The sequence below is a fragment of the Podarcis filfolensis genome (assembly GCF_964270895.1).
Source record: "Podarcis filfolensis genome assembly, chromosome: 2".
NCBI classification, from domain to species: domain Eukaryota; kingdom Metazoa; phylum Chordata; class Lepidosauria; order Squamata; family Lacertidae; genus Podarcis; species Podarcis filfolensis.
Window position 1 is genome coordinate 9,277,593 of NC_139605.1, and position 19,754 is coordinate 9,297,346.

General features: G+C 46.2%; 2 protein-coding genes across 3 annotated transcripts in view; both read right to left on the reverse strand.

The window, feature by feature from the left end:
- The window catches only part of LOC310756773 (zinc finger protein RFP-like), a 53,383-nt gene extending 35,519 nt beyond the window's left edge, over positions 1-17,864 (reverse strand). The window contains exons 1-2 of one of the 2 annotated variants that reach the window (XM_083601484.1): positions 17,009-17,864; positions 16,433-16,528 (exon numbers count right to left, since the gene is read on the reverse strand). In XM_083601484.1, coding sequence (XP_083457610.1) covers positions 16,433-16,528; positions 17,009-17,434 — 522 coding nt within the window. In that variant the 5' untranslated portion in view covers positions 17,435-17,864. The remainder of the gene's footprint in view (positions 1-16,432; positions 16,529-17,008) is intronic. The other variant, XM_083601486.1, reaches the window with a different exon arrangement.
- Positions 9,058-19,754, reverse strand: part of LOC310757202 (butyrophilin subfamily 1 member A1-like) — a 48,739-nt gene continuing 38,042 nt past the window's right edge. The window contains exon 2 of the mRNA XM_083602456.1: positions 9,058-9,845. Coding sequence (XP_083458582.1) covers positions 9,328-9,845 — 518 coding nt within the window. The 3' untranslated portion in view covers positions 9,058-9,327. The remainder of the gene's footprint in view (positions 9,846-19,754) is intronic.

Genomic DNA, 19,754 nt, shown 5'->3' on the forward strand with positions numbered 1-19,754 from the left:
ACAGGAGGATGAGGAGAAAGTGCAGAGTTTATCCCCATAGCTCCCTGAGTTTCCTAAAGATGAAGGAGAGCACACATTTAGAAAGACAATTCTTTAGTAATATTTATGGTAAATCAGGATTTGAATTGACCTGCTTCCACCCTCTCAGCTCACAAGTCCTCAGGCTTCTCCTTCACTGCTATTCATATAATAAACAACAAAGGGAAATAAACTCAAATTAACTGCATTCAAAAGTGAATTTACTTAATCTGCTATTGCTGACAAATTATGGAGACCAAAACAGAACAATCCTTTGAAATTCACACCTCTGAATTGTTCAAGGTTGACCCAGCCAAGTAATGTTCACAAAAAACGTATTTATGAGGGTAAAGTACATATCAAAATATTTCTACAAGGAAGTAGCTACCCTAACATCTGGTTCATTTTCAGAATAATAAATGAATAAACAAACTGATATGGATAAATGAGAAATGGGGAGAAGCTGAAATGGGCAGATTTCCCCATCCCTCCTCAGTCCTGACTCAACTCTTCAAGTGCTTGTTCCCTCCCTAGTAACAATAGAGACACTTACCAGGAGGTCTTTGCATTCCTTGTCCAGGGCTGCTTGATAGGCCAGAATTTCCTCTCTCTCTTTCCTCAGAATCTCCAGGCGGCGACAGATCTCTTCCTAAAGAGAAAATGAAAAAATCAGGTTTGATAGAGACACACAGAGAGATGAATATTACACTGGCTTCTTGGGCGCCGTGGTCTTCCTGTAATAGCAAAGTAGTTTACTGGAGTCTAGAGGTTTTCAACCGTTTTGGGTGCATGACTCCCTCGACCAACTACCTTTTTTCTGCAGCACCCCTGTGGGGCTCAGGATCCCAGTTAGGCCCCCCCTTGCTTGCAGAGCTTGCAGCCCCTCACCCTTTCTCGAACACCCTCCCTTGTGGAGGGCTCTCTCAGCCTCCTCTCCCCTCTCCTTAGGAGTCCTCCTCTTGGTCTCTGAGCTGCCCCAAAGAGAGGTGCCTTCTCACGCTGCCCCACAGGGGCCTGGGACTTGTCTGTCCATTTCCAACAGCAAGGGCCCCTCGCCAGTTTGCTTGCTTACTCCGAGGCCGTCTCAGCTCCTGGCAGCCAACACCCCCTGGCCAGCCGCAGAGGCACCATTCGCCAGCGGAGCTTGTAGCCAGGGCTGCTGGAGCAAACAGCTTGAGGGACAGAGGCCAGTGTTGCCAGCAGCACCCCTGAGCATCATTCAAGGCACCCCAGGTGCCACAGCACACTGGTTGAGAAGCACGGCAGAACTGGGATGGGAAAGTTTTCCAGCGCAACAAACTAGTCTGGAGAAGAGCAAAGGCAGCCATGCTCGCTCCTTTGTCTTCTCTGAAGATACTTCCAGCCTGACTTCTCATGTTGAGGTCCCAGGGAGATGTGGGAGGAGGAGGAGAAGAGGAGGAGGAGGAGGTGGAGGAGGAGGAAGGGGTGAGGCAGGATCCAATCTGGGATGTATCAGTCTAGCATCAAAGAGGCTAGAGAGACAGGGATAGACCAGCGCTTCTCAAAACTTCACCCATTCCAAACCCCTCTTCTGCAAGCCTAGGGCTTTCCCACCCTTCCTCTTGGCCCCACTGCTCTGCCACTTATTTGGGTCAGATGGCAATTCAGGTTTTCTGCTGTTTGTCAGTTATTTTCTCTGCAGTAGCCAGAGCCCACGTGTGCTTGGACCACCAGGGGAGATTTAAGAGCTTCCTCCATTTCTGGGCCAAAGAAGTTCTTGCTGCAGCCAGAATCCACCTAAGTAGCTCCTTCGGTCAGAAGATTGCTGTCTGGTCATCCCGCAAGTTCAAAGGGACCAGCTTCATTTCATTATTATTACTATTTCGTGGCATTATTTACCTTGCATTGCACAGGAGCATTTTTGCAGCTCTGTAGTAGACGTGAATATTTTTAAGGGGTTAAAAGGCATTTTTAAAAAGTTTCTTCTGAAGCAGAAGTAGAATTCTATCTTTTTTATATAATAGCACAGGTCCAATTCTGAGTTGTCATGGAAAAATTATCTTCCCCCCTAGTCTTTGCAGATGCTACTCTGAATGACTGAGTCCTTTGCCATTTGGGATAAGTGTGCTCCTCAGAAATAGGTGCTTCCACGCATACCCTCCTAAATCTGCTTCCAACAGATACTTGGGGGGGGGGAATCCTGCACCATCTGGGAAATTCCTCCCCCCCCCCCAACTGATCCCTTGCTGCTCTCTGCTTTGCGGAGCATTGAGGAGGCATCCTGCTAGCCAAAGGAGACACGTACTTAGTTGTGTAGGTGCAATTTACATTTGCGTGTCGAGACCCCACAGCCACCCCCTCGTTGGGAAATAACTCACACAAGGACACAGATATTAGGTTTATGTTATTGGGCAAATTTTAGCCACAACTTTATTGAATTACAGAATGTGAGCAGTATTGGCTTAGGCATTGATTGGACCCGACTATATCAGACTCCTCCCACTGTGCAGGAAGTCCAGTAAGGGTAAGCCGCCAGTAGGGGGAGCCCTCTTGATGCGAACCAACTCAAGCTCCCCCTGGTGTTCCCGTGGGGGTCGTGTCAAGACCCCAGCCCCCAACCGGGCTTCCAACAAGATCAAGACCCCGGATTCCTTTAACAGAATACCCTTAAGCATGGAGGGGCAGGTGGTGGCCACACCTCCCCTCCCCCACACAAGGTCAAACAATGCCTAACCCCAACCCTAACAAAGTTGTGAGGTAGGCGAAAACCAAGTGGCCAGTGCCAATTTGCCGAGTGGAAAAATTCCTACCAGGCCCCTTGGACAACCAAGGCGACCAACCGAAGACCAACCAGGCAGATGGGGGCTTCGTGGACTTTGCAGAAGAGCTTCAGGGGCTCCTGGTGCTTCTCACAGACTCCTCCTTTCCCTCCTTCCTCCTTTCCCTCTTGAAGGCTGAGATTCTGGGCTATTTCTACAAAGTTTGCCAGTTGCCGGTTGGAGACGAGGCTCCTTCTCTGGACTGTTTTTCTGCATTGAGGGCAGGAAGTCTCTGCCTCCGATTCCCCCCAGCACTGGATCAAGCAGGATCGGCAGAAGTTGTGCCCACACTCTGGGATGGTCACTGGATCCTTGAAGTAATCCAGGCAGATGGAGCAAGTGGCTTCATCACAGAGACGCTGGATGTGACCCCCTGCAGCAGCCATGGCTCCCTCACCCGAAAGTCCCAGGTAAGTTTCGTTTTCAGCTACCAGGAGTTTCCCTTCCTGGAAATGACTCAGAAACTCAGTCACCACATGATCTTTTTTTAAAAAAAAAACATGTCTCCAGGTCTTTGCATTTGGTGAATGTTGTCGGAGCCAGCCGTCACAAGTGGCGCTGTTTAGCATAAAATAAGACACAGAGAGCCAGCAATATTTTCATGATGGATAAGAGCAGCTCCCTTCCCTGCCCTCCTCCGATTTATTCCCCTTTTGTTCTCTCCAGCCGCATGGCCGTTTGCCAATGTCTCACGTTACCTACATCCGGTTCTGGCTTTTACCCATCCATCGCCATATAGGGTCATTGCCCAGAGGAAACACAACTCCATTTAAAGTCAATACATTCCAATACATTGTAAAGCTTGGAGTGCTGGTCACGAGGTCAGGGGGCCCCTGCAATATTAGAAGCCTCTGGTATGGCTCTGCATGACTCCCACAGAATGTTTTCTCAAGTAGCAGACAATGCTTCTGGACTGCTTCCCATGCTTTTGATTACACACAAACACACACACCTAGTAAGTTGTGGTATTCATATTGTAACATTTTCATTCATAGGCTTTGTGATAGGAAAAAACTGCTCCTTTCCCCTTATGGGGTACCCTGGAGCCCGTATAGAGTCCTTACGTAGGTTCACTATTGATAGGAGAAAAATAACAGAGGCCAACCAGAGAATATTGAGAAGCAAAGCAGCTAGTAAGCATGATGTTTATTACAGCTGTTGCAACAGGGTGCTCACCCCCCACCCCCACGCAGGAGGGAGGAGGAAGCCAGAACATTGGTATGCAAGCCCTTATATAGACTTTTGAAATTGCCACCCTGTAGCTCAAGTCCACCCCCCAATGCATGATACATACATCACTTTTTTTTATTTAAATATTTATTAAAATTTTCCACATTTAATACAAAAAATCAAAAAAACAAAAAACAAAAAAATTAAAAACACATAAGGTTTACAATTCCATATTTTCAATACCATACTTCCCTGACTTTCCCACACCTCCCCTTCTTGTATTCCAATTCAAATTGTTAGTTCAACAAGTTCCTATCCCCAATTTTTAACCTTTTTATATTTAATTCATTTTAGAAAAACCAATTTTAACTTATAGACATCAATATTTGTACCTCAGTGCTCGAACCTTTTTCTAAAGTCGACCCAAATTCCCTCCCACGAATTCCCCAATTTTCATACTAATAGCCAAACAAAATAAAAAACAGATTATAATTGTACACCCTTTGGATTCCCAGACCCCACCACCCCCTTTCCCGGTTTCGATCCCCAGCAAATGTCCATCAGTCTTAATCTACATGATACATACATCACTGAAGGGGCGGTCTACAGCAGAAATCCGGGATACCTTATAATGGTCACTGGTTGCATTACCTGGTCAATCTGACCATTCTTTTTGATGGAAAATATTCAGTTCCCAAATCCAGGTCACAGGCTCACCCTGTTCATACACAGGTACGCCCTTAAGACAGGATTTGTGAGCGAAGAGACAATGGGGAGGTTTTCCGTTTTCACATTTCTATTTCCTCAATCCATCATATTATTCTTTTCTCCTTCCTCCCACTTCCCCCTCCTCCCCCACTCCATTTCCTCCACATTATACAATTTACAATAATCTTTGCATTCTACAACCTTCTCTAATCATCTATATATTCTTATTATCTTTTTTTACTAATTTTTCTTCCATCCAGTACTTCACATTTTAATCTAGGCATATTAGCATATCTTTTTTGAGCAATATTTTGCAATATATTAATCAAAACATTTCCACTCCTTTTTAAATTTTTGATTCGACTGATTTCTTATTATAGCAGTTAATTTTGCCAGAATTAAATATTCATTTAGTTTACAAATCCATTCCTCCTTTGTGGCTATGGTTTTTGACTTCCACTTAGCAGCAATCACTATTCTAGCAGCTGTACTTGCATATAGAAAAATTCTTCTCCCCCCCCCCCATGGTATCTCATCATCTATCAATCCAAGGAGATATATCTCTGGTTTCTTTGTTATTGATATTTTCAACATCTTCTTTAGTTCTTCGTGTACTACTATCCAAAATTTCTTAATTTCCTCACACCTCCACCACATATGTATAGTTGTTCCTATTGGGAGGTTTTCCATTTTCCTTCTTCCTTGCAGAGAAACATTTGAGGTCAATTTGGGAGTCAAAATGGCTGCAGGAATGTTCTCCTGCACTATTTCAGACATGTGGTTTATATACTTATGTATGTGCTTGTCTTGTACAGTTATTAATATATATATATATATATATATATATATATATATATATATATATATATAAAACCTTAGAATTCCTATAACAGGCTTCCTTGTCATTTTTGAATTGGAGTTGATTCCATGAAGAGAACTCCTAAAAATCTGGTTGCTAAGTTTGACTTCAGATTGAAAAGGACACTTTCAGCATTGTTTCCCTGGAATCCTCTGTTTGCTTCACGCTACAACTCCCATCATCCCTGGCCAGGACATCTGCAGGCATGGCTAGGAAGGCCCCCTTCCTGGAGACCCTGCAGAGCAGCTGCCAGTCAGTGGAGGCAATATTGACCTCGATGGACCAATGGGCTGGCCTGGCAGAAGGCACCATCTGTGGTGCGGCAGACAAGTTATGAAGCTCCTTCCCTAGATAGGAATGCCTGGTGCATTATCTTGGCTATTATTATTAATCAATTTTACTACACATTGTGAAGTCTTCCTATATTCCTGATGAAGTGTGGTCCCTTGCAATGGCTGAAAAACCTGGGGGGCTTTAAGAGAGGATTAGATAAAATTCTTTGAGGATAAGACTTTGGGTGGTTATATGCCCTGCCTCTGTGGTTGGGAGGAGGAGTCCTCCTGAAGAGCGGTTGCTGGAGACTCTAGAAGGGGAGGGGATCTTGTTCCCAGGTCCTGCTTATGGGTTTCCCACACATACGTTTAAAAAATGTTTTCAGTTTCACCATCACCTGCAGGTAAAAGGAGGGAGATCAAGGTGGAGAATTCCCACCCAGGGAAGCTGTGCCAGAGGGGATATCCCTGAGGAACCTTCCTTTGTTAGCTGAGATTCCAGATCAAAAGCATGAGTCCCATGGACTGCAAGAAGATCAAACCTCTCCATTCTGAAGGAAATCAGCCCTGAGTGCTCACTGGAAGGACAGATCCTGCAGCTGAGGCTCCAATACTTTGGCCACCTCATGAGAAGAGAAGACTCCCTGGAAAAGACCCTGATGTTGGGAAAGATGGAGGGCACAAGGAGAAGGGGACGACAGAGGACGAGATGGTTGGACAGTGTTCTCGAAGATACGAACATGAGTTTGACGAAACTGCGGGAGGCAGTGGAAGATAGGAGTGCCTGGTGTGCTCTGGTCCATGGGGTCACAAAGAGTCAGACACGACTAAACAACTAAACAAGAACAACAACAATATGTGCAAGCAGGTAAATGCATCACTTTTCAGCCAGCCATCGTTGACTTTGGGCGGCAGAGAGGGGGAGACAACCAGATGCCTAGAAACTTGGGCTTGGGGAGAGTTGGGTTCAAGTCCCTTTTTAGCTTTAGGAATTCAGAGTCCCCTGGACCAGTTGCTCATCCTGATACTAGTCAACCTCACAGAGCTGTTTTGGGGTGAGGGGGGAATAAGCCATTTCACCAGCACTAGGTCCCCATGTTGCTAGCACCTGCTCACAACACCTTGCCACAATTTAAGCTGCATTTCCGACAGTCATAGCAGTTTGTTTCCCTTCTCCACCCATTACTACGGTTTGAAAACTTGCTGGTTGCAGCAATGCTTGATTTAGTGTGAATGTGATTCTCAAACCACTTTCTTTGAACATAAGCATCTGTTTGTGGTGAAGTAAGAATGCAGTTTCACAGATCAATGAAAAACAAGCTAAAAGAGGTGACATAAAAGGAAAGGGGAATGGGGAGGGAGGAGGAAAGGAACAAGCTCAGGTACTAGTTCTTCAAGTTATAATGACCAGTTGGGGTAGAAACAGTGTTGGAGTGACTGTTAACTAGGTGACAGTTGCGGAGGAGCCCAAGGCAGCTCTGAGCCATAGCAATGGAATAACCCTTATTGGTTTCTCTCTCTCTCTCTCTGCTCTGCAACTTCATGCAATATTGGCACTTGCTCAGTTCTATGTATGCCTATTTCCAGCATGGCCTGCTTTAAAAAGGGTTCAATCTAAGCCCTGATGTTTCATCCATTGTGTCATTTAAAGTCCCACTGTGTTGTGCGCCTTCAAACAGCATTCTTGAACATGCTTATTGCTCCCATTGTTTTTCTGCATTCTGACTGCCAATGCAAGAGAAATGTGTTAGGGACACAGCCAACATTTGTGTGTGTGTGAGTGTGTTTTTTTGGGGGGGCATTTTCCATTCTAGGCAAAATGGCCACTCAAGTCAGCTTCTCCCTGGGGTTCCCAACGTGGCTTTTGGCCCCTCCCATTTGTAATGAGGGCTGCTTTTTGGACCAAGGATGGTGTGGAAGGGGCTGCGTGGTGTTGCCTGTCAGCAGTGGGGGTGGGCATCGGGCCAGACCCCCAGCTCAGGGTGCCCGGGGCAAGGGGTGCGTGCCACCGCCAAGGAGCAGGGGAAGGTGCTGGAGGTGACTGAGGGATAAAACCAAGCCGAAGGTGAGAGGATTAGGGCTTATCTGCTCCCCCCACCAAAAATATTTTTATTCAAGTTGGCGCCCATGCTTGTAAAGATCGGTTGCTGGAGGCTGCAGGGGGGGGGGGCAAGGCTGCTTTTGCTCTCTGGTCCTCCTTGCAGGTTTTCCACAGGCGTCTGGGTGGCCTCTCTTGGGCTCTGGACCAAATGGGCCACTTTTGTGTCCTTCCACGGGGTGAGTGGAGGCTCACAGGGAAACGTACGATGACACACAAAGGAGGCCAACGTCATATAGGGGATGGTGGAAGGGGAGGCAGCCCTTAGGCGGGGGGGGGGGTGGAGGTGTCTTTATTCCATCAGGCAGGGAAATGCAGGGAAAGGAGAGCAGGCTGCAGCGGTCAGTAGTCAGTGGCCCTGATAGTGGAGCCAGAGAGACTCCTGCCTGGTCTTTGAGAGGGGTCAATTCCACAGGCATGTGTTGTTCCAGCTGTTAGTATCCAAGGAGAGAAATCAGATGCATCTGGTGCTGAAATGATGCTCCTTGGGGAGCACTGTGTATTTGGGGTGGGGCTCAGGAACACAGGGAAGTTGCCCTGCGTAATGTATGGGGCAGCACAGGCCATGGAGCCCCTTCTGGAAGCTGCCGGACTGCAACTCTCTGACCCCTGGCCATGCTGAATGAGTCATAGGGGAGCTGGAGTCCAGCATTATCCAGAGGACACCCCATTTGATGCCCCCAATATACAGAATCCAGCCTGTAAATAAGGAACGTTAATGCATCCACTCAAAACACATTTAACTGAGCAGAAGCCCCACTCAATGCAAGAAGGTTTACTTCTGACAAGGTGTGGGGATGGCGAGGCTGTATTTGCAGAGGGCATTTGAAGCTGACGCCCTGTTCAATTTTTTTCTTTTTCTTCCCGTCTGAGGTCTCCAGAGCAAGGAGCTATCCTGCCTGACGTGGGGGAAGGGGTTCATTTTTTAGTCATCTATTAATCCAATGATGCATGCATTTTCACAGCTGCATAAGGTCTTGTGGGGAGAGGAAGGTTTCCTAGAATTGCGGAGTTGCAAGGGGTCCTGAGGGTCATCTAGTCCCACCCCCTGCAGTGCAGGAAACATTTGCCCAATGTGGGGCTCAGACCCACAAGCCTGAGATTAAGAGTCTTGTCCTCTGCCAAATCAGACATTTGAAAAGGAAAACAAGATTGAAGGTGAGAAAATTTATTAGGACTCCTAAAAGTGTGACTGTCTCTTTAAGAAGCTGCAGAGGGAATTCTGGGAAAAGGAAGGAAAATGCAAAGCAAGAGCAACCCATTTTTGTTTGGTTATTTCTGCTGATTTTGACTGGAATGAATCCTCTCAAAGGGCTCTTGGAAAACTGCCCAACCTGCTCTTGGCGGGTAAATGTTTTTTACGTCAGTCACTCTGGTCTGGAGAGAAACTCCTGCTGGGCCTGAGAGGCAGATTTAGTCTCCTCAGGAGATCCTGAGGTATGTTTGGTATCCCCACAGAAAAAAGATAGGGAGGAGGGTCTCTCCAGAGAACGAGGCTCCTGAGAACGTGTAGAGTTCGGCTCCTGAGTCAGCGTCAGAAAAAGACACACGTCCCCCTTCATAGTCCAGAGTCACCCGGATCCTCCTGGGCTCCTCACTCAGGGACAGAGGAGAGGGATCAGGGGAGATGCAGGCCAAGTACTCCCCTCCCGTCTTCCACACAGCCCAGATCCCTCTCTCAGGCCTTAAGGGGAAGAAGCCCTTTCTCTCCACAGACTTCCTGGCGACCCCCAAAGCCCACCATCCCCCACTTCCCACAGTGACTTCCCAGAAATGGCTGCCTGTTGTGAATCCCTCACGTCCCAACACACAAGAGTCGCATCTGAATCTCTCAGGATTATCAGGCAGGGCTTGAGGTTTGTCTCCCTTTCTCACGCTTTTCCCATCCTCGGACAGGATGAGTTCAGGATGGGCTGTGTCAGGATCCAGAGTGACATTTGCTGTGGGGGAGAAGATGAGGGAAAGGGAAGATTAGGCAGAGTCAGACAAGAGACAGAAATCGACACCTTGATAAATAAATAAATAACACCCAAAAAACCCAGATTCCCTTTCAGATCAAGGGGATTTCTTTGCATCGCATGCTAGACTGAGACTCCTCCTTGCAGATTCTCATCAGAATAAATATCTTCCTTGATGGTTTTTAAATCAGTTCCCATCACTTTCTTATATTCAATGTGTATTGAACCTGCCCTCCTCTCAACCCAGGCATTTTCTAGGAGGAAAAACCACCCAGGAACCCTTTTACTCATCTCTTCTGTGTTATCTAAGGGGAAAGAGAGGAGAATTGGAGGAGGCAGGAGAGGGGAGAAGCTGCTTTCCTCTGATAATATCTGTGGGAATTGGCCTTTGGAGACCTCTGGGTTGGGCTGGGAGATGGGGACCCCCCGTTATAATAATAATAATAATAATAATAATAATAATAATAATAATAATAATAAATCGCATTAAGTGGGGAGCCTGTTTATTCCTGCTCTCCATCTCTCTCACCCACTTGGTCTTTCCTTCCTCTCTACCATTTTGGAAGTTTCGGCCTTGCCGCCAGGGAAGAAGAGGCAGGTGGCAGGGCAATTTTACAAAGGACTGCTTATTCCATGCTTTTCTTTTGGATTTAATATATACCATAAGACTAGTTCCCTGGGGGAAAGGGGGAATAACTCAAAAAGTTACCAGTCGTGCTAGGCAAGTGTAGAGTTGACATATTTTGAAGAGCAAAAAAGAGGACACATTTGCCAACTTCTACTCTTAACCATGGATCGCTATGACGACACTCATTTTAAATACCCCTACTCTTTGTAGGCTTTCAAAGCTGTGATATACTGCTAGTAGCAATGTTCTGAAATTTCAACAACAAAAGAATAATAATAATACATATTGCTCCCTCGCTTGCCACATGAAAGTATTTGGGCTCCTGTTCACATCTTTGTGAACACAAGTGGGCACAGAACAATTTATTAAACTGTTAAACATGTACATATGGACTCTCCTTAAGGGCAGGGGGGTGTTAACTCTTCCCCTCCCAGACTCCTCCAACATCTTGTAGCTGAGCCAGCATCCTTTTAGTTCAGCCACAAGAGAAGGGTTTTATACAGGATGTGGCTAGCTTAAGATGCTGCTCTGTTGTGATTCTCTGCTCTAGGCTAGCTTAGATGGGTGCCTTAGATCTGAGTCTAATGCACTAGAAAAATTTAAATGGTTTACTGTAAACCAAACCAAATAACTTGAGACAATTTGCCAATTTTATAATTTTAAGAATCCACCAAGGGGAGAAATTTTAATCATGAATGTAGAGGACCTACAAAAAGGGGACACGTGGCAACCATGAAACACTAGTCCCCCCCCCCTCCTGTGAATTGGGGTCTCCATGTGAAATTTATCTCTCTGAAGATGTCTGAATGACTGAACATCTGAGGAAGCAAAAAGACAGGCTTAACAGGCTACAATGCAATAGCTAAAAAATAAATATTTTTTTACAAAACATCACCATATCATAGCTTCTGTTGTTTCCTTATTTCAATCAAAAGATTAAATCATGCAAAGACGACAACTATAGGCCTAAGTAGTGATGTTAAATATTCTCCAAAAGATTATTCTTGAGAATGTAATATCACTAGGCCTAAGTAATTAAGACAACTAACGTGTCTAGCTGTAATTCCTGCATTGCAGGGAGTTGGACTAGATGATCCTTGGGATCCTTTCAAACTCTGCTAATTCATGATTTCATGGGAATATGAGAAATGGTAAACCATACTAGGAAATGGCAGAATACAATCATTCAAAATCCACAAATGAAATGGGGATCTGAACTGGATGGATGAAGAAAGGTTTAACATCTGCCCCAAGTAAACTGGTGGGGCAAAGCTGTTGAAACTGGAATTTCCAAGTATGCTGACAAACCAAATTGCAGAGGAAGAATCGGCAGAGCTTTACCCTGTAATTCCAAGGGTCTTGTGCAATGGGAAGTCCTCCCTCCTGGAATAGGGCTGATCTCGAAAGAACTGTGGGAACTCTGAGGAGATGGGGATGGCTGAAGCACAAGAAATGGCTGGTGAGGTTGAAACTCTGAGGCCTTGGCTCTGCTGCTGGGGGACCAGCCTGGCAGGAGGTGGAGGAGGGACTGGGTGCTTGCCCTTTTTAACACACTTCATGAGGGAGAAATCCAAGCAAATCTAGAGAAGCCCCAAAATAACCTCTCCAGATTGTGTGGAGGGAAAACAAAATGCAAAGGGGATTCCTTATACTTGAGAACTCAACAAGATGGACACTGGACTGACCCTTCAGAAATCTCCTTAAGGGCTTTTGTAAGATATTGTAAGGCTCTGAGGCTTTTCCCCACAATCAAGCAGTATAAAAATTTTATGAAAGAAAGCAAAATCTATAAAATTAAAGGGGAAACCAAGATAATAGTCTATTGGCGGAAAATTAACTCAGACTGGTGTGCAGGTTGTTTGCAGGGGCAAGCTCTGCCCCCAACCCAAGCCTCCAACCTCCCTCCCAGTTCATTAATGGGGCAGACAAAGAACCCAAACACCACTAGAGGACTGTTTCCCAGAGTTAGGTCATTGATGGGGGTCCCAAAGTCTGCAGCACAGATGGTTCAACACCCATGAAATATCAGTCCCCATCCCTCCTGTGAAATTGTTCCTCCTCTGGAAATTTACCTTTCTGAATCAGTTTTCTGTATAACAGAGCATCTGAGGAAGCAAAAAGATATAAAGTGTAAGGGCAACACTCTTCCACCTGAGATAAATCTCCATACAAAACTAACCTTCCATAAATTCATAAATTCAAGTACAATTATTAAATATTAATTAAATCATACAAAAAATAATTAAAAAAAGAAATCATAGGAAGAATCTATGAAAATAACTAAAGCTTTAAAACTCAACAATCATAAAGCAAGCCTACTTTGTCCCTGAAATTGGGCTCTACATTTTTGGACTGGGGGCTTCTTAATGCCCTTTGACTCAATTCAGAGCAGGAGAACCTCTAAAAGGACAAACTCAGATTGTGCAGACAGGGAACCAAAAGGAAAAGGAGGTTCTGAATAACTGTAAACAAATGCACATGGGAGGAAAAAATCCTGACTTTGCTCTACACTCTGGTTCAGGCTTTCTTTACAGGATCCAGCGTCACAATATACATGGGCCATTCTGGGGGACGGGAAATGAAGGCTAGAGCACCAAGAAGGAAGGTATCCTGGGGTTACTCAATTCCATGCAATAAGAGCCTGGCATGTTCAGTTCTGAAGAAACACAATTCCCAGTGTGAAATCCTGGCAGCCATTTTTCATTACCTTCCCATTGTTTCATTGTATCCTCCACAAGGTGATTTAGATCACAGGATTCCAAGATCCTGTTCCTCAGCTCTGGAGGGAAAGCCAGTGGCTTCTCTGAACTCTCTCTTTCCTCATACCTGGTGAAAAGAAAACAATGAATGGCCCCATTGTGGCCCCATCTCCCTAATTCTTGCAGGAAATCTCAATAACATGAACAAAGTTAAAGTTCATTTCGCAACAGGTAATTTTCAGGATTCAGCTTCATCTCTTGACACCCACCTCCAAGCCCTGGTCAGTGGCTTCGTAAGGATGCTAAACAGCACAAGGGACAAGATGTAAGCCCAAGCGACACCACCGGAGGGCTCCCATGGCTTCCAAAAATGCTGCCCCCTAACAACTTTCTGGGAAGGTCCCAGGACTTAAGAACCAAACCCCTGAGGTGGAATGCCTGCAATCCCTCCCTCCCTGAGCTTCTCCAGAGGATGTGAGTGATGTCCAAAGCTGCCCAGAGTTGGGTGGCTGCTACTTGGACAAGATGCTACTTGGACACTGAAATCTGTTGGTACATCCTAAGCTCTTCCCAAGCATCTTTGGCACTTTCTCTTCTAGATGTTTGAATTTACCACAAAGTCCATGAACAGAAAGTACAAGAGAAAGAAAACAGCCCCCATCCCTTTGTGAAGGGATGTGGGGAGGGAGGGAGGGAGGGAGGAGGCAGCTGACCTTGAACCTTGGAGGGAGAATTGGGGGGCTACAAGTTCAGAAGAGGGGGCTCTACTTTCACCTGTGAGGTGCTGCAGGGAGTGAGTCCTCCAGTCTGCCCCCTGCAGCCCCTGGGGGGCCATGTCTGAGGTTCTTGCATCTCAGCTTCAAAGAGTGATACTAATGGAAATGAGCCAGATCCACTTACCTCTGCAAGGTCCTTCTCACATCCTAGAGGGAAAAAGAGAAGGGAATTCACTGCACACCACAGGCCACACTAGGAAGACCCCCTCAGACCCTGCCCCTTGGATGTCAGTCTGCCTGGCACATGCCAAGGTTTTGGGTAGGAATGGCTGAATCAGCCAGTTTTGGTTTCTCACAGCTTCTATTTTTCCAATCTGAAATTATTAATTGTTCCAATATCAAGTTCTCCAAATTTCCACATCAGTTTGCCTTTATTGTTTAAAATCCTTATGAAAACCCACCAGCATTTTAGGGAAATTTCACGTTTGTGGGTTCAAGAGACGATTCACACCATCTCTGGTCTTAGATTATAATTTAATAACTTTAATCCAGTTTGCATTGTGCAATTCAGATGTAAGTAAGCCTACAGGATAATCCTGCCCGGGCACTGTCTTCCATAGAAGTCCCCAAATTCTGTTTTCCATCTGGAAGTAAAAGAAGCACCTGCAGCATAAAATGCCTCCAAAGGGGTAAAAGAACAGCTCTGTGTTTCTTTGGGCTCCTCCACACTTCTGCTTTTCCTGTGCCCAGAAAACACAGATCCAAGTGGTTTTGCCTTTGCCCTGCCGCTTTCCCTCAGGAAAAACCTGCTCCTTGGTGCAACATCAAAGCAAACGTCAATCCAGAGAAAACCTGGCTGAGGTTTGCTCTAATTCTGCAGTAAACAGTGGGTTTTCCTGGAGGAAAGGGCTGGGAGAAGCAGCAGTCTGGATGAGTCCCTCTGTCTTGCTCTTTGGTCACTGTGACTGAGCACCATTTTGGGCCGATCTGTATCCATGGGGAAGGAGATCAACCCACAAGTTGTGCAGGAAACGGGAAGAGAAGCTTGGTCAAGAGACTGGCTCATGTAGGAAGGAGGCCTGAACGCATCCTAGACGAAGCCCCACATAGCTGAAAGGCGTTCGGAGACAAAGCATCAGCAAAGAGCGGAAGATCACCTCCCGTTCCATCAAGAACACAGATGAATCTCTAGTCTGCATTCAGGTGAGATAAGCATCCCAGGTCTCTTGGATCATTACAAACCTGACCAGAGGCTTCTTCAACTCAGTCCCTTCACTCCTTGCATACATGAAAGGGGCAGCCTTTTCCTGGAGCCTTGGGCTGTTCCTGCCACCGTCTTACCTGTAGGAGTTCACTCGCTGACTGCTGACTCTTCTCCTCCATCTCCTGAATGATCCTCTCAAGAGAGGAGAGTTTCCTGGAGAGTCTGGCCAGCTGCTCATCCCTTCTCCCTGCAATCTCCTTCTCCACCTCTTCCACGTGAGTCAGCAGACGTTTTTCTTGTTCTTCCAGGAACTGGCGCAATTCTCTGAACTTCTCCACGGCCTTCAGCCTCTCCATTTCTGTTAATTTCTGCAAGAAAAGAGGAAGTCTGAGTGTGGAAGGTGCTCAGCCTTCAAATCACCAGGAAGAGAATCATGAGAATTCCACAGGGAGGACACTTCTGATTTTTCATAGACATGAAACCTCCAGTGGCTAAAGAAGTAAACCTTTATTTTGAAGGGAGACCCTCTCCATTACTGTTTCTGTTTACTTCTATTTTGCAGAGAGCTACAGCCTAAAGAAAGGAGCATTTTTTCTAGCCACGGATGTTCCCTGCATGTTTTGGGGCATGGCATAACCAGAGTTCGAAGTTCAGAGAACATCCAGGGACGTAAAACACCCCTCAGTTTAGGCTGGTGCCATTTAGGTGTAGGAAGGCAAGAGAAACAGAGGAGGAGGACAAAGTGCAGAGTTCATCCCCAGAGCTCCCTTGTTTTCTGTAAAGGTTCAAAATGGCCTGAGTTTCATAAAGATGAAGGAGAGCACACATTTAGAAAGACAACTATTTAGTAATATTTATGGTAAATCAGGATTTGAATTGAACTGCTTCCACCCTCTCAGCTCACAATTCCTCAGGCTTCTCCTTGACTGCTATTCAGGTAAGAAACGACAATGGGAAACAAACACAATTTACCTGCATTCAAAGGTGAACTTGCCTAATTCGCAACTGCTGAAAAAAATATGGAGAATGAAACAGAGCAATCTTTTGAAATTCACACCTCTGAATTTTTCAAGGTTGAACAAGCCAGGTAATGTTTACAAAAAATGTATTTATGAGGGTAAAGTACATTTCAAAATATTTATACAAGGAGGTAGCCACCCTAACATCTGATTCATTTTCAGAATAATAATTTAATGAGCAGACTGATATGGAAAAAGGAGAAAGGGGAGAAGCTGAAATGGGCAGATTTCCCCATCCCTCCTCAGTCCTGACTCGACTCTTCAAGTGCCTGTTCCCTCACTAGTAATAAGAGTGGCACTTACAAGGAGGTCTTTGCATTCCTTGTCCAGGGCTGCTTGATGGGCCAGAATTTCCTCTCTCTCTTTCCTCAGAATCTCCAGGCAGCGACAGATCTCTTCCTAAAGAGAAAAGGAAAAACTCAGGTTTGATTGAGACACACAGAGAGGAGGTGAATAGTATGCTGGCTTCTTGCACCCAGTGGCCTTGCTATAATAGCAAAGTAGTTTTTTCGAGGAAATAAAAGTCCAGAGGTTTTCAACCTTTTTGGGTCCATGGCTCCCTGGACCAGCTACCTTTTTTCTGTGGCATCCCTGTGGGGCTCAGGGACCCAGTTAGGTCACCCCTTGCTTACAGACTTCTATCTAGTCTTTGCAGATGCTACTCAGGGATATCAAGGGAGATCCCTTTGTCCCCCTGGCAGAGAGAAAGACTTCAACTCCCTCCTCCCAGGAGCCCTCAGGCTTCCCCTTGGCTGCTTTTTACATAATAAACAACGATGAATTCATGCCATACCTACTTTGGACCTGAGAAGTAAAAAGAAAACATCCCAAGAAAAATCCACAGCTATTTCTCCCCCTCAAGATCCAGGGATCTCCTACCTTGTATTCCTGGAAAGCCTCCTCCACAGGAATCACCTCGTGGTGTTTGTGCTCCTTTGATTTGTCACAAACCACGCAGATGGGGGTTTCATCCTCCTTGCAGAAGAGCTTCAGGGGCTCCTGGTGCTTCTCACAGACTCCTCCTTTCCCTCCTTCCTCCTTTCCCTCTTGAAGGCTGAGATTCTGAGCTATTTCCACCATATTAGCCAGTTGCCTGTTGGGGATGAGGCTCCTTCTCTGGACTCTTTCTCTACACTGAGGGCAGGAAGTCTCTGCCTCCGATTCCCCCCAGCACTGGATCAAGCAGGATCGGCAGAAGTTGTGGCCACACTCTGGGATGGTCACTGGATCCTTGAAGTAATCCAGGCAGATGGAGCAAGTGGCTTCATCACGGAGTCGCTGGATGTGACCCCCTGCAGCAGCCATGGCTCCCTCACACCAAAGATCCGAGTTAAGTTTCACTTTCTCAGTTTTCAGCTACTGGGAGTTTCCCTTCCTGGAAATGACCCAGTGATCACGTGCTCCATATTTTATTTTTTAAAAAAAATGTCTCCAGGGCTTTGTAGTTGCTGAATGTTTTCTCAAGGAGCAGCAAATGCTTTTTGATTGTGTTGTAAGAATTTTGAGTTGAATAAACGTTTCTTTTCCTCTGTATCAATCAGGGAATAAATATTTGCTATCAGTAAAGTCTCCCCACTTGTCTGCCCCCCTGCATTGCACCCTGTGATGCTCAAAACCACGGTATAGTCTGCTGTATTGCTTCCTTTTCCAGCCATTGTGAGATATTATAATTGTGTTCACCATCTCTGTACTAATGTTACTTTCTTTAATGTTACTTTTATGTTGTCTGCCTACTAAATGTAACTTTGTATGATGACATACAAACGAGGCCAACATGTAGGGAATGGAGCAAGGGGAGGTGGCGCTCAGGCAGGTGGGGGGGGGTGTCTTTATTCCATCATGTGCCACCACCCCGTGGGAAACACAGGGAAAGGAGAGCAGGCTGCCAGATCTTTGAGAGAGGTCAATTCAACAGGCATGTGTTGTTCTAGCTCTTAGTATCCCAGGAGAAAAATCAGATGCACCTGGTGCCGAAAAGACACTCCTTGGGGGAGCACTGGGGTACGAAGGGGGGTGGGGGGTGCCATTCCAGCTACCATTTAGGGAAATGGTACCATCGCGGCCGCTCACCTGGGATGCCGTACGCTGCACGACCCTGGGACACGGGACACGCCCCAGCCTGTTCTCCGTTCCAGGGGCTGCAGCTTGTTGCTCCGCCACTGTGGGGTGAAATGACGCTCCTTGGGGGAGCATTGTGTATTTGGGGTGGGGCTGAGGAGCAAAGGGAAGGTGCCATGCGAAATGTATAGGGCAGCACAGCCCATGGGGCCCCTTCCGGAAGCTGCCGGACTGCAACTCCCATCCTCTCTGACCCCTGGCCATGCTGGATGGGTCAGAGGGGAGTTGGAGTCCAGCATTATAAAGAGGACACCCCATTTGATGCCCCCGGTAAGACAGAATCCAGTCTGTAAATAAGGAACATTAATGCATCAACCCTAAACACATTTTACTGAGCAGAAGCCCCACTCAGTGCAATAAGGTTTACTTCTGACAACGTGTGGAGATGGCGAGGCTGTATTTGCAGAGGGCATTTGAAGATGATGCCTTGTTCAATTTCTTTTTCTTTTTCTTCCCATCTGAGGTCTCCAGAGCAAGGAGCTATCCTGCCTGACGTGGGGGAAGGGGTTCATTTTTGTTGTTGTTTAGTCATTTAGTCGTGTCTGACTCTTCGTGACCCCATAGACCAGAGCACGCCAGGCACTCCTGTCTTCCACTGCCTCCCGCAGTTTGGTCAAACTCATGCTGGTAGCTTCAAGAACACTGTCCCACCATCTCGTCCTCTGTCGTCCCCTTCTCCTTGTTCATTTTTTTAGTCCTCTATTAATCCAATAATGTAGGCATTTTCACAGCTGCATAAGGTCTTGTGGGGAGAGGAAGGTTTCCTAGAATTGCAGAGTTGCGAGAGGCCCTGAGGGTCATCTAGTCTCACCCCCTGCAGTGCAGGAAACATTTCCCCCATGTGGGGCTCAAACCCACAACCCTGGGATTAAGAGTCTTGTGCTCTGCCAAATCAGACGTCTCAAAAGGAAAACAAGATTGAAGGTGAGGAAAAGATTATTTATTAGGACTCCTAAAAGTGTGAATGTCTCTCTAAGAAGTGAGCTGCAGAGGGAATTATGGGAAAAGGAAGGAAAATGCAAAGCAAGAGCAACCCATTTTTGTTTGGTTATTTCTGCTGATTTTGACTGGAATGAATCCTCTCAAAGGGCTCTTGGAAAACTGCCCAACGTGCTCTTGTCGAGTAAATGTTTTTTATACCAGTCACTCTGGTCTGGAGAGAAACTCCTGCTGGGCCTGAGAGGCAGATTTAGTCTCCTCAGGAGATCCTGAGGTGGGTTTTATTTCCCTCAGACGAAAGAAAGGGAGGAGGGTCTCTCCAGAGAACGAGGCTCCTGAGAACGTGTAGAGTTCGGCTCCTGAGTCATAATGCATATGGCTCCCTCGCTTGCCACATGAAACTATTTGGGCTCATGTTCCCATCTTGCTGAACATAAGTGTGCACAGAACAATTTATTAAACTGTTAAACATGTACATATGGACTCTCCTTAAGGGCAGGGGGATGTTAACTCTTGCCCTCCTGGACTCCTCCTCCAAGAGGAGGGGAGACACTGCAGAAAAGGCCCA